Source organism: Sceloporus occidentalis, unplaced genomic scaffold, assembly GCF_023333645.1.
Source record: "Sceloporus occidentalis isolate IW3139 unplaced genomic scaffold, rSceOcc1.0.p SCAF_8, whole genome shotgun sequence".
Classification (NCBI taxonomy): Eukaryota; Metazoa; Chordata; class Lepidosauria; order Squamata; family Phrynosomatidae; genus Sceloporus; species Sceloporus occidentalis.
The window spans coordinates 34,534,557-34,548,373 of record NW_028316988.1 but is presented as its reverse complement, the minus strand read 5'-3'; the positions used below and the strand labels follow the sequence as shown (position 1 = coordinate 34,548,373).

Here is a 13,817-nt window from a genome sequence, read left to right as displayed (position 1 = left end):
CTGAGTGTTACACTAATTAAGTTCCCTATTGAGGCCACTTCCGGTAGTGCGCTAGGAAAAAAACAGCCACAATTCTATGGCGAGAGGCGGGACTTCCGGTAGCCGCCATTGTCTATAATATACATAATGGTACATGGGGACGCTCTGGGCCTCGCCGTCTCTATGGTGGGAACCTCCCCAAAGCATTTATTTCTAGGAAAAGGCATTAAAAGCGTTCATTTTCCAAACACACAAATGATAACGAAACATCTTTTTATGTTTAACGCCGAGGTGGCCTTTATATTCTTATCGGAAGGCTCCAGTAAGGCTTTAAGGCCTAATACCATAGAGAAGCCGAGATAGAGCGCCGGAAGTGGGCTCCGCGCACCGGAAGTGTAGGCCGCGGAGCCTTTTTATTATTCTTGTAAGGCCTTAGTGCTTGGTAGAAATAGATTGAAATACATAATGTAATATATTAAAAAGCTCTAGTCAGCTTTAACTGTGGCGACACCGCAGGAAGTATGTGTATATAACCGGAAGTGGTGTGTATGTTCCCGGAAGTGGTGTGAGCGGTGCCCTGGAGAAATGCTTCCGGGTGGGTCGGGCGGGAGGGCGGCGGGCGGTTCCCTCGGCTCTTAGCAGCGAGCGACGGCCATGGAGTGAGCAGCGGCGGAAGGAGCAGCAGTGCCGGCGGCAGCGGGGCCTTTGGGGCTGGAGAGCCGGACGGAGGTAAGCCAGGAGGCCCCAGGGCTGCCCTTCCGTCTCTTTCTCCAGGGGAGGAGGAAAGAGGGGCCCCAGAGCCCCATTGAAGGCAGGCAGGCAGGCAGGCAGGCAGCCAGGACAGGCCAGCCTTGGAGCAGTTCCATCTATCCCTATAGGGCTCAGCGATACAGCCATGTTCGTCTGTAGACTCAGTCTGCAAAGAGACCTTGTGGCACCTTTGGGACTTATTGAAAGAAGGGTTGGCAGCAGGAGTCATGCTAGGCTTCGGTCTCCTTCCTCAGATGCAATGATAATAATGATGTAGAGAGACCTTGTAGCACCTTTGAGACTCACTGAAAGAAAGAAAGAATTGGCAGCAGGAGCTTTCAGAGACTTCAGCCTAATTCCTCAGATGCCCTATTATTATTATTATATCATCATCATCATCATTAAATGATATAGCCATGTTAATAATCACTGTAGAGAGACCTTGTAGCATCTTGGAGACTCACCGAAAGAAAGGGGTTGGCAGCAGGAGCTTTGCTACATTAAAGCGTTCTTACTTCCGCAGAAGCGTTTAGGGGTTTTGGGCTTTGGCTCCCAGGAACATCAGCCATCTTGGCCCATTTATTTATTCATTTAGAGCATTTATACTCGGTTCCCTGCCCTCAGGCTTACAATCTAAAAAGACGTGACACAAAAGGAGAAGGGAATGGCAGTGGCGAAGGGGATCAGGTCCGGCAATTCTTCCCAGTTGCCTGGGATTCTGGGAACTGAAGTTCAAAACGTCTGGAAGGCCGGAGTTCGGGACCTCCCTCTGATAAAGCTCTTTTTGGGGGCAACAACTCGGTAGCAACGTCTATTGTTATTGAGATGATGATGCTGATGATGCTTCTCTCTCTTTGCCTCCTAGCCCGCTGTGCTGCCTTGCCGTTCCTGACCCTCCGCCTCCTGGTGGGTAGCATCCCTGTTTTATGCTGGGCAGCGAGGAAGGCAGCGCCCATGAGGGAGTACAAAGTCGTGGTTCTCGGGAGTGGGGGGGTGGGTAAGTCGGCCCTGACCGTCCAGTTCGTGACCGGGACGTTCATCGAGAAGTACGACCCCACCATCGAAGACTTCTACCGGAAGGAGATCGAAGTGGACTGCTCCCCGTCAGTACTTGAAATCTTGGATACCGCAGGGACCGAACAGTTTGCTTCCATGAGAGACCTCTACATTAAAAATGGCCAAGGGTTCATCCTAGTTTACAGTTTGGTAAACCAACAGTCTTTTCAGGTAATGAAAACAGCTGCGGGGTTTTTTTGGTTGGTTTGTTTTTAATGGTTTTATTTGCTTAATGGATGCACATCCTGTTTTTCTTCCACGGCTCACAAATTTGAGTTAAAACTGTGGCAGCTGAAAACATTAATTTAAAACTGTTTTTAAAAAGGTAGTTAAATATTATAATGATAAATACACTATTGCATATAGTGTATTTATCATTATCTTGCCAAGAAAACCCCATGATAGGGTTGCTGAAAGTTGGAAACAACACGAAGAGACGGCAACAAAATACTATACATCCCAATTAAAAGACCCTCTGCAACAGACAGTTGATACCCAAAGGCCCGGGTTAAGCAGCAAAGCTTTTGCCTGCTGGGAAATGGAGGGCAGAGAAGGGGCTGACCTACCTTCCACCGTCTGGAAGCAGCCACCAAGAAGGCATCCTCACAAAATGGCCCTTGATGATGGCGGTGAGACCTAAAGAAAGCCTTCCCCCAAAGAACTGAACAATTGGGAGGGTTCATAGTGGGAGACACAGTCTGCCATATATCCTGGACCTTGTTTGCCTTTTGACTGCTTGAAGAGCCTTAGACAACTGCAAGTTTTAATGTGTTGATATCTGCAATGTATCAATGGTGGATTTGATCACCAAATGTTATTTTACGGTATTTATACCCCGCCCTTCAGCCCTAAAGGCTCTCAGAGCGGCTTACGATTATTATTATTTTATTATTAGTTATCAAAGACTAGTACTTCCTTAGATAGTTATTTTTAAGGGATGTGTCTGTAGTTGGTGTTCCAGAGATATCCTTCAACTCAATGCATATTTGCTAGATCTGAGTACTGAAGTCTGTTTCTGACATCAGGTTGTGGTCCGCTTTACAATATCTGAAGCTTTGTTGCTGATTTTGTCTTTAAAGAGAATAATAATCTATACAGAGATGTTGCAGTATGTTTGAGGCTAGCTAAAAGAATTTGGCAGCAGGAGGCTTCCTAGGCTTCAGTCTACTTCCTCAGATGCAATGATAATAATGTAGAGAGACCTTGTGGCATCTTGGCACCTGGTTTATGTGACATCAATTTTGCAATAGGTTTGAAAAATAAATTCATTTGCTTTTAGATACCTTCTTCTAATCCTCTTGCCTTGATTTTTCATCTCTGAATGCCTTAGTTTGGAGATCATGGTTAGTTTAGAATCTGGGCATTGTACCCATATACCTTACCTCCTGTCCTGGTATCTTGAATGTTAGGTTTATTTTCTGAGGGGCTGGCTGGCAAAACCAGCAGAAAGAGTCTCCTACAGAACTGTTCTCCTTGTTTGTAGCTCAGGTATGAAGAGTTACAGTCTGGCATCTGAAAAGAGCCTCTTGTAACCTGAAAGGACCTAAGGTGAGAAGGAGAGCATGGGAAAAATGCAGGATCCAGCCCTTTTGAAGACTCTGTCAAGGCTCCTTCCTGGCAGCAGTTAACTTTTGGAGTTGAACTGACTCCAGCTTCTTGGCAGAGCCTGTTCCACCCACACAAAGAGGCATATCTTTGCAAAGAGCATATCTGCACGGATGCATAGCTAGATAAATGCTATCTCAGACCTTTTTCCTTGGCATTCCTTTCCTATCTCCTTTTGGCTGTGTCTCTTCCTTGCGCATGCTATCTTGTATGTTCCAGAAGAAAGACAAATTAATAACCCCTCAAGACCTCGCGCCTGTTCCAAATGCCTTTTATCCCCCTTGGGTTTGCCAACAAGGCTCTCTTGCACTTCAGTTGCTTGAGGGCTTTGGGTTTTTTAACCACTGCTGATCAAAAAGAAGTAGGCGTACGCCTTCTAGTGTGATTGCATTAATAATGGTAGCTTTCAGTATTTAATTGCTTCTGTCCAAGATGCTGCAGATCTTGTGAGGCTTTTTATAGTCAGGCAATAAAGTAGGAAAGTTGTGTTGTCGTTCTCATTGGAGGAAAGTGTCTGTTGGAGGTCTCTGCAACTTTTAGACCCTCGCCCAAGGATTGTGTCTTGCCAGATGTTTTTTGCATTCCCAGGCTGGCAACAAAACCTAGGAGTGTTATCATGCTCATTGCAGGCTTCTGGAATCCCAGAAGTAGTTTTTCCCCCCAGTTTCTTTGCCTTAAATAGAGCCTACAGCACCTGGGATTCATTAGAGGTCTCCCATCCAAGTACTAGTTAGAGCTGTCCCTGCTTTGCTTCCAAGATCAGACATAATCTGGTGCCTTGAGGGTATTTAGGCCACTGGTCTTGTTCTGGCACCTAAATCAGTGGTTCTTAACCTTCAGCTCTCCAGATGTTTGCACTTCTGCTCCCAGGACCCTTTGCCTTTTTCCATACTGGCTGGCTCTACTGAGAGTCGAAATCCTAAATATCTGAAGGACCAGAAGTTGAGAACTACTCCCCTGAATGAATACTGTTCATCCCTTCTCAGCATAGCCAGCTTTGCTTTCTGCCCCACAAGCAAAAAAGTGAGACTGAGCCTAGTTAGATACTGCAGTTGTTTTGGTATAGGACAACTACCAGAATAGAGTCCATTTACAAGTCTGATTTCTTCCTCAGGACATCAAGCCAATGAGGGACCAAATTGTCCGTGTGAAGAGATACGAAAAGGTTCCCCTCATCCTGGTGGGAAATAAAGTCGACCTGGAATCAGAGCGGGAGGTCTTGTCAGCCGAAGGCCGAGCGTTGGCTCAGGAGTGGGGCTGTCCTTTCATGGAGACATCTGCCAAGAGCAAGACCATGGTGGATGAACTGTTTGCAGAGATCGTGAGGCAAATGAACTATGCATCCTTGCCTGAAAAGCAGGACCAGTGTTGTACAACCTGCGTTGTCCAGTGAAAGAGAGAAGCGAAACCTCAATCATGGCCATACAAGAGCAGGTTGGTAGAAGATCCATACTTGACACACTTGCAGCCACACTTATCCATTCCCCAAGCTGTTAGGCTTGGAGTGAATCCTGGAGCCTATCGATAAAGAAGTCATACTTCTCTGCTTTTACTGCAGGCATCCCATGACAGGTTTGTTAAGGAAAACTGATGGGCAGGTGGGTAGGAACAAAGAGGGAGAGGGTAACTGCTTCTCCAAGGCTACTCAGTGGAGTTTATATAAGGCTAGTACTAGATTTAGTAGGCTTGACTTAGATCTACTGGATCTGGCTGGGTAGTGTTTGAGGATGGCTCCAGAAATACAACTTTCCGCCTCTTCTGCCAGTGTGTGTTGGTGTTTCAGGTGGCTTCAGCAGCATATGCAAGTGTCTTGCATAAAGACTTTTCCAGAGTTGGATATGTAACTTAGGTGGAGGGTCTCCAATCCCAGAACTGTCACTCCCAGCCAGCACAGCTGTGGTCCCAAAAGCTCACTTTCCAAGAGCTGTGTTTCCCTTATCATACAGGAATGAAAATCTTAGGTGTCTCCAAAGGCAGTCTCCCCCATTTTTTCTGGCTCATCAACCTAGATGGCAAGGGTGAGGTTGCCATCTAAAATGAAAGAGGCTTGTCCCACCGATCCAGATACCTCACTCCAAAGCCCTCATGCATGTTGATCTGAACTTTGTCTTATAAAAATGGTCTTGACAGAGAGAGAGAAGGAAAAGCCCCTGTCCATGCCGATTGTACTTCTCCACAGCATGAGAAGGCGGTCTCTTGGCTCAGACGAGGCAAGAGGTTGCGAAAGTTATGCGTCAGCCGTCACTTGAGTTTTCCAGGAGGACTCCTGATAGCAGCACCCATTACTGTCAGAGTGTGTGTTGAAACCCATGCCAGCGACTTCAGATGGACTAAAACTGAAGCAGTGACATTGGGGAAGGCTTTCGTGGTGGTCTTTCCCTCATCTGAAACTTCCTTCTTATAACATGCAGTGTGGCTTTTCTGTCTCTGTTACTCTTCCACCAAACGTATTAAATTTATTTGGAATTTTCTGATCACAGATAGCCTTTCAGAGGCCAGGAGAAGGTTCTCTTTTTCTAACTTACCGGAGTGGAAAGTATCCTCTCATACCAGGCAAAATCTTAGCTGATGAACAGGGGCCAAAGTTCAGAGACATATCCAGGTTTGTCTGGAATATCAGTGTGCAAAGGGATGTCGTAGCACCTTTGAAACTAACTGATCAAAAGATGTTGTAGCAGAAGCTTTCATTGACTTAGCACCTGAGGAAGTAGATCAAGTCTAAGAAAGCTTGCACTACAATGTCTTTCACACAGTTAGTCTCCAAGATCCCTTAGCATAAGGACCAGTCTTGTCAGGGGTGAGTATGGCCCTCTACTCAAAATAAATTCTCATGCTAGAAATAGGGCAGAAATAGTTATCTTTTCCAAATAGACCAGCTCCAAAAAGGCATTGAGGTGAATTTGTGGAGGTGAGGGCCGTCTATGGTTGCTTCTCAGGTTGGCTAGAAATGACCTCCAGTATCTGAGTCAGTTCACTTCTAGGGAATGTGAGATAGAACAGTACAGTTGCCCTCAGACCCTATTTGTGAGTTTTCTATAGGCAGCTGGGTAGCCACTCTGTGCAAACAGAGTTCTGGACTCACCAGAGCTTCAGGGGTCTCCAAACATCCTTTCTTTCCCATGGGGTCAGGTGTGTACCATACCATCCTAAGCACCATCAGTTCTTCCTCCTTTTGGCCTCTGGGTTCAGCCCTTTCTTTCAAAGCTTCTCTGTCTCTTGCCATTACCTTATTGTGTAATCCTGTTGCCCCTGTTGTGTGATTTGGGACAGTGTGTCCCCTCCAAGACAAAATGTGGAAAATAGAACAAGCCGGGATACTGGAAAGGACTGGAACGCAAGCAACAACAACAACACAGCTGCCTTAAAATGGATGGTGCCAAGAAAAAGGTCTTTCTCAAGTGCTTTAGTTTCTTTTTCATTTAGAGTATTTATACCTCGCTCTTCAGCCACAAAGATTCTCAGAGCAGCTTACGGATTGTTAATTTGACAATTCCCTGCCCTCAGGTTTACAGTCTAAAATGTCATGACACAAAAGGAGAAAGGAATGCTGGTAGGGAAGGGGATCAGCTCCAGCAGATATTGCCAGTTCTCTTTCTCCTAGGCCAAGATGGTAGCAGTTAAGATGGAGCGAGGGTCTTTCATCTGCCCTTGGGGCTAGGGATGGCAGAGCTTTGCCTGTTTCTTCTCTCTGTCTGAGACCAGGGTGGTAGTAGTTAAGATGAGCGTATTCCACCCATCTCTGGGGCTATGCATGGAGGAGCTGTGCCTGCCTCTTCTCTCCCTCTGAGTTGTGGATTCCTGAATGGCAGTGGCTTGGTCTAGATATGCCTTGCAGCCCCTTCCAACTCCAAGATCCTATTTTAATGATTCTAAGCAGGGTCTTGGGATTAGTGAGGGGCAATAAGTGACTCTTTGGTCACTTATTGTAAGTAGTGGGAAACCCCTGAAAGGTATAGTTAAGTAGGGGGGCATGCCTGCATGGTACCAAGTAGGTATCAGTTCTCTCCGGGAGAAGCAGAGCCCTGGCCATGACTGCCTCTTTGTCTTTACTGCAGATAAAACTCAGAGGAAAATTTGCACAGATGCTGCTTTGGAGAACCCTTTCCAGCCCAGGCTGCAGAACTGAGCCTTGATCAATCCTGTCTCTTTAGCACGTGTTTCCAGGCGTCGAGTGCAAAACGAAACAAAGAGGGTGAGCGATGGCCGTGGAGGGACCCGTCGGCCAGCGACAGAAACGCTTAGCATGTTTACCATACGTTTTGGAATCTGTTCTTTAATCTCTTGATCCTCTTTTGGTTACTTTTTTTAAAAAATAGCTTTCTAAGTTCCTATTAACGGCTAATATGCAAAGATTCTTTTTTTTTTTTTTTAATATTTTGATTTCATTAATTGATTTCCAAAACTTGTATTTATTAAACTCTAAACTCAGTATTACCTACTCAATGCCTTTTTGAGAGAGAGAGAAAGAGAAATTAGTGGAGAATAAAATTGAGCCTTAAATGAATGGTTACTTCTGTATATTACCTCACATCCATGCTTGGTTTGCAAAAAAGAGAAATGGTTTCCCTCTCGTCCCAAATGTCATTGGTTGAAACTTTGGAAAATGTTCTGTTTAGATGTGACGGCGTCATAGAAAGATACTAAAAGAGTCAAGTTCTGTGGTGGCCATTTCATGGTGCGAAGTAACTGAGCAAGGCCTGGAGGCGTCCGGCAAGTTGTATTATGATGTGTGTTCTCTGTTCTTACATGGCGTTCAGATCTTGGAGGTTTTGGGTTGTTGTTTTATTTTTAACAAAAACGATTGTGTTACAAAATCACCAATGCATCTCCTAACTGTGTTCATTTCCCAGTTTCCAATGCTTTACTGAACTTGGTAAGGGGAAGTAACCCATTGGCTTTGTGACCCAGAGCAGATGCTATCGCGAGTTTGCCTGACAGGATTTAAGATGACAGCCAGAGCACATCAGCACATGATAAATCAAACCTAAATTTAAAAGAAAAAAAAAAGACTTTACATTTTCTAGTTCTTTAAAAAAATAAGACTTTTCTCTCCTAATATTAATATTTTGAAGCAATATTGGTTAGCTTTGCTTGGTGCCCGTCCTGCACTGCTCTTTTCCCCCCTTCTTATTTGCTTTCTCCCCTGTTTTCCAGTGAACGGAGCATTAGTTGGTATGACAGGGCAATTGCCTCAGCAGTCACTCAATGCGCAGACGCATTGCTCAGCCGTTGCCTTCTGCTGAATTCTCCTGATTTTTAAACTGTTTTTGTCTGGATACTTGAAACTTTGGGGCAGCGGCACAGGTATAGGGCAGAATGAAGAGTTTATCAATAGTTGCCGTGTTCCGACTTTGACCCAACTGTTTGTTTCAGAGAATTTTCTAGCAGCGATCTGAAAAACCTTGTTCTTCCACCCACACTCAGTTTGAATAACTGCAGCTTCCACAGAATTGCAGATTTCAAGAGCCTGTCTTAAGTCATTTGAATGTACGCCTGAGAGAGAGCGACTCGCCCTGGAATAGCTGAGAATTTATTGGCAGGGAACACCAATAGTGCAGTACTCCTCTGAGGTGAGCCAGCTTTACATCCGAAAGTAGAGACTACTATCTGTAGTCTCCATTGAGTCCTACAAACAAAAAGAATTTAGCTTTTAACCTCTGGCTTCCCCAATTGGAAATGGGGCTGCCAGACATTAAAGTTAGATTCGCACTTTAATAGAAGACACCCAACAAAAGATTGCTTTCAAACTGTGCCCACCTGGCAATGTGTCAGGAGATACCTAGCAAAGGGGCACAGAATTCAGATTCTACCTTATTTCTCAAGTGAGTGGAGCAGCTGCGTGGCATTGCCACTAAAAACTCTTCACTTATTTGCCCTTTAAAATTTCATTAAAACTGAATTAGTGTCGACACATGGGGTAGTTTTAACAGGAAAGGCTAAACAGGATCCAGACTGGGTGTCTTAAGGGATAAGGGACCAAATGTTCAGTGATGGGTTTCTGTGTACGTCGCAGGGTGAGAAATTAACACACACGTCTTGCATCTCTTACCTGTGCCTCTGAATTCTCACATCTATTCAAATCACTTCAGGGAGGCTCTTCGAACAGGCCGTTTTCGGGTTGTTCCAAGGTTTTTCATACCCCTTGTATGGGGTGAGGTGAGGAGAGTGAGATGCTTCTGGAAGAAGTGTCTCCTTTCTGCTCACTTGCTCCCCTTTCTCCTAGTTGCACAGTATGGCAGGTCAGGACCAACTCCTCTTACTCACCCCCCGATGACTATCTAGGGCACACAAACACAACTCTTTATTGAGGCGGACCTACTCTCCGGTGGTGCGTTGTAAACGTCTGCATGGACACCGCTAACATGCCCAAAAGTACCTGAAGCAATTATACCTACCTGTATCCAATGTACTGTACCATTTTGCTGGTGAAAAGTTCCAAAAAATAAATAAGACAAAATCTGGAAATGGATCAAATGCCGAACTAGAATTAATGGGCGAATGCTTTGTAACCTTTTTAAGAAAACGGCCTCCTCACTCCACCCGCCTGGTTTCATTTGTTCTTCTTTTGTAAGACAAGCCTACGGTCCACCTGTTTGTAACTTTTTTAATAAAATAGATACCTGTATTACCAAGGCTGCGTCCGCCCGGTCTTTTCTCGATGAAGCTGGTTTGCGTACATGTGTGTTTTGGCCAAAGGACATGCCGTTTGCTGTGTTCTGCCTATGCATGTGCTGTCATTTGCAAAAGGAGGCTCTTAGTGCAAAATAACACACTTGCTGAGATTCTTGTTACAGAAACGCGCTTTCTGGGCTGCAAAGACAGGCTTAGCTGTACAAGGAAACGCCTCCCCACCCGCAGTGACTGGAAACCGTTTCTGGGCTATCAGCCGGCATCAGTGCTTCTCTGATCCTTTCCCCACAAGCAAAACCAAGAAGGTAAATAAGTTTCTTGGTTCTCGATGACGATGGTACAAGAACCAGTTTGGCACTCCTGACCCATCTCAGTTACTCATCCACACAAGGAAACGGAAATGTTCAGATGACAGAGTTAACTTGCTCATGCATCTCAGAGGACTTGGAAGAGTTTATTCCTGATGTTTTGCTGGCATCTGTGGCTGGCATCTTCAGAGAATAAACTCTTCTAGAACATGAGCACATAGCCCAACCCCCCCCCCAAAAAAAAAAGATGGATGCCGGCCGTGAAAGCAAGTGGTGTGTTTTACTTCATGGAGCAAGGACCCCAGACTGCTGTCACACAGGAGTTATCTGAACATGTCAAGAGTGCATTTCCCCCTGCAACCGCAAAGGCCTGGGCGTTGGTGCCCACGTTGCATGCTTTTTGCAGCAAAGGGAGTGGTTTCCTTGCAGACTCAGCGGCTGGCACTTCCTCTTTGAAAGATGGGCTCAACCAAGCAAGGAAGGGCAAGAATACCAGAGCAAGTCGAACGTCAAAGAGGAAGCGATGTTTAATTTTTAACCCAGTTTTAGCCTGTTTCTCTTGCAAGGAATGTACAAAGTATGCATGCCGCCTACCCCTGTTATCTGTACAAACAAGCCTATGGAGTAGATTGAATTGTGTCAGGACTGCTCCAAAAGGTCAACCAGAAAGCTCTGGGTTCAAATGTTCACTGACTATTTTGTACCCAGGAGGTACAAACTCAGTGCTGAGTTGCAACAGCTTTTTTTTTTTTTTTTTGGGGGGGGGGGGGATATTGAGCAACATCTCAACTTCTGTTTCTGACATTTGTGTGTGTGTTTTAAATTTGTTGTTTCGTTTTCTGTTCTTAGAATAAAATGAACTCTAGGTTTCTTGCCAAGCCATAAAACCTTTGTTTTCCCTGATCTCATATTGGGATTGTTTGATACAAGAATAATATTTTTGGTACTATATTCATTGTAATGCCAGCAAATCTATCTAATAGTGATGCTTTCAGACTTCTCCGGTCTTCTAGGTCTTTCCTAATATCTTTCCAACACACACGGTTTCCTTTCCATTTGGCCCAGTTTGGCTGCAACCGTCCTGATGAATCCTCTTTCTCAGCTGCCTTCAAAACATCCCAGTCCCTTGCTTCTTGCACTTTCCCAGCTTTCTTCAATTGCTGCAAATTGAAGGGTCAAAGTGGACAAACAGTTTGCACTCGGTTTACTCAGGAGGAAGAGAAGGGCCAGAATTTGACCCTTTCTTAAGAGATGGACAAAAAGCAAGAAAGAGGATGCTGGGGATGCTTGCACTGGATTCCTTGCGCCTAGAAGAGAGTTAGACTTCATGACCTCTAAGGACCCTTTCCAAATCTATAATTCTACCTAACCTGAGGAGAGATATTACATTTAAATGGACACAGCCATGCAAAAGCTGAGAAACTATCAAGTAAGTAAGGGGGAAAGCATGGGGAAATGGAGGGCCTTTGGAGAGGCAAAGGTTGGAAATCAATATAAGTATTTTCAATGCTAAGAAGGTAGCCTTCCACCTCTTACCTGTTGCCTCTTATGTCCAAAGGAGGTTTGCCATTGCTTTTCCCTGAGGCTGAGAGAGTGTGACTTGCCCAAGGTAAGTTTATATGACATTTAGGATGTGTGTGTGTGACATTTAGCTGCCTAATGTCTTGTATTTTGTTCTGGGAGGTGAATGTTGATGGTGGAGATGGGCAAAGGGGGGGGGGGGAAGAGAGAAACAAAAGATTGCTTGATTTTAAAGCACAAAGACATATAGATGTAGATATAGGTACACACACACACACACACATACATACATATATATATATATATATATGCTGGTGGTTCACAAAACTACCAGGATTTTCTAAGATGTAGCCCTGGTAGTTAAAATGGTGCCTATTTCTCCAGGGTAGATGCAAACCCTGAGAAAAGAGCTATTACGAGCCTAAATGCCACAAAAGCATGAGGTGCTGTCTGGTTTTGCAAGCTAAGTAGGGTCAGCCCTGGTTGGTACTTGGATGGGAGACCGCTGATGAATACCGTTTGCCTAAGAAAACTACAAAAACTATGGGGTCACCATGACAGGCAACTTGAAGGCCCAGACAGACACAATATAGGACAGGTGCTAAATACACTCAAGGCACCTGATCCCAAATGATCTTGGAGGAAAAGGAGGGTCAACCATGGTTAGTACTTGAATGGGAGACTTCCAACAAATGCCAGGTGCTGGCGGCTCTGTTTCAGAGACAGGAACTGGGAAAGCCACCTCTGAGGATTCCTTGCCTAGGAGAACCCAATAATCTTCATCATGGGGTTGCCATAAGTCAACAGGTGACTTGAAGACACAGGCTCCCACAATGAATGAATGCTAGGTCAAGGGTCAGGCACACATAGCTCTCTGTGCTGTTGGACTGCAGCTCCTATCATCCCTCCAGACCAGGACTGTTGAGTATTGCAGTCCACTAGCATTTTCAGAAGACACACAAGGGTACAAGAAACATTAGGGCACAACATTGCTTTCTATGCTTTGTTGTTTTTGTGTGCCTTCAACCCTGTCTATCCTGGGGTTTTCTTGGCAAGGTTTGCTCAGAGGCTGAGAGAGTGTGACTTCTTGCCCAAAGGTCACCCAGTGGGTTTCATAGCCAAGCTGGAACTCTAGACATACCTAAAACTGGAATGGGAGACTAGTCTCCCGAAAGAACCAGGAGATGGTGCTCTTTCCAAGCAAGTCAACAGCTGCTCCCTTTTGCATCTTTCACCAAAGAAGCGCATGAATTCGTTGTGAGAATGCCAGTTCTCTGCAAGCGATGCTTCATTCATTCTAAAGAAATAGCTAGCTAGACAGATATAGATTTGTTATTCTTTTTTAGACTTGACCAGTGACAAATAAATCCTTACCATCCAGTTCCCCAAATTAACAATATAATTATTGCAATATATTGCTGTGTACATGCGTTGTTATGTGTTGTGTGCCTTCAAGTTGTTTCCAACCTATGGCAACCCTAAGGCGAACGTATCATGGGGTCTTTATGGCAAGATTTGCTCAGAGGAGGTTTGCCATTGCCTTCCCCTGAGGCTGAGAGAGTGAGACTTGCCCAAGGCAACATTATTATTATTATTATTATTATTATTATTATTATTATTATTATTATTTTCTTATATACTGTAGAGGTATACTAGGCCATTGTATTTAATGGAACTGGGGTATCCATGGATTTTTATATCCATAGGAGGTCCTGGAACCAAATCCAAGACAAGGATACCAAAGGCCCACTGTAATCATCATCATCCCCCATTTGCATTTAATAGGACTTGAGCATTCATGATCCTGGAACTAAACCCCAGTGGATACCAAGGGTCCACTATCATCATCATCACCATCATCCTCACCATCGTCGTCATCCCCCATTTGTATTTAATAGGGCGAGCATTCATGGATTTTGGTATCCATTGGGGTCCTGGAACTAAACCCCAGTAGATACCAAGGGTCCA

At 44.8% G+C, this 13,817-nt stretch overlaps 1 protein-coding gene across 1 annotated transcript; it reads left to right on the top strand.

Moving 5' to 3' along the window:
- Positions 1-612: 612 nt before the first annotated feature.
- Positions 613-10,022, top strand: LOC149308655 (ras-related protein Rap-2c). The gene is made up of 4 exons (XM_089536234.1): positions 613-708; positions 1,595-1,956; positions 4,505-4,824; positions 7,446-10,022. Exons 2-3 carry the CDS (start codon positions 1,684-1,686, stop codon positions 4,781-4,783), a joined length of 552 nt encoding a protein of 183 aa, XP_089392360.1. The 5' UTR covers positions 613-708; positions 1,595-1,683; the 3' UTR covers positions 4,784-4,824; positions 7,446-10,022.
- The last annotated feature ends 3,795 nt before the right edge of the window (positions 10,023-13,817 follow it).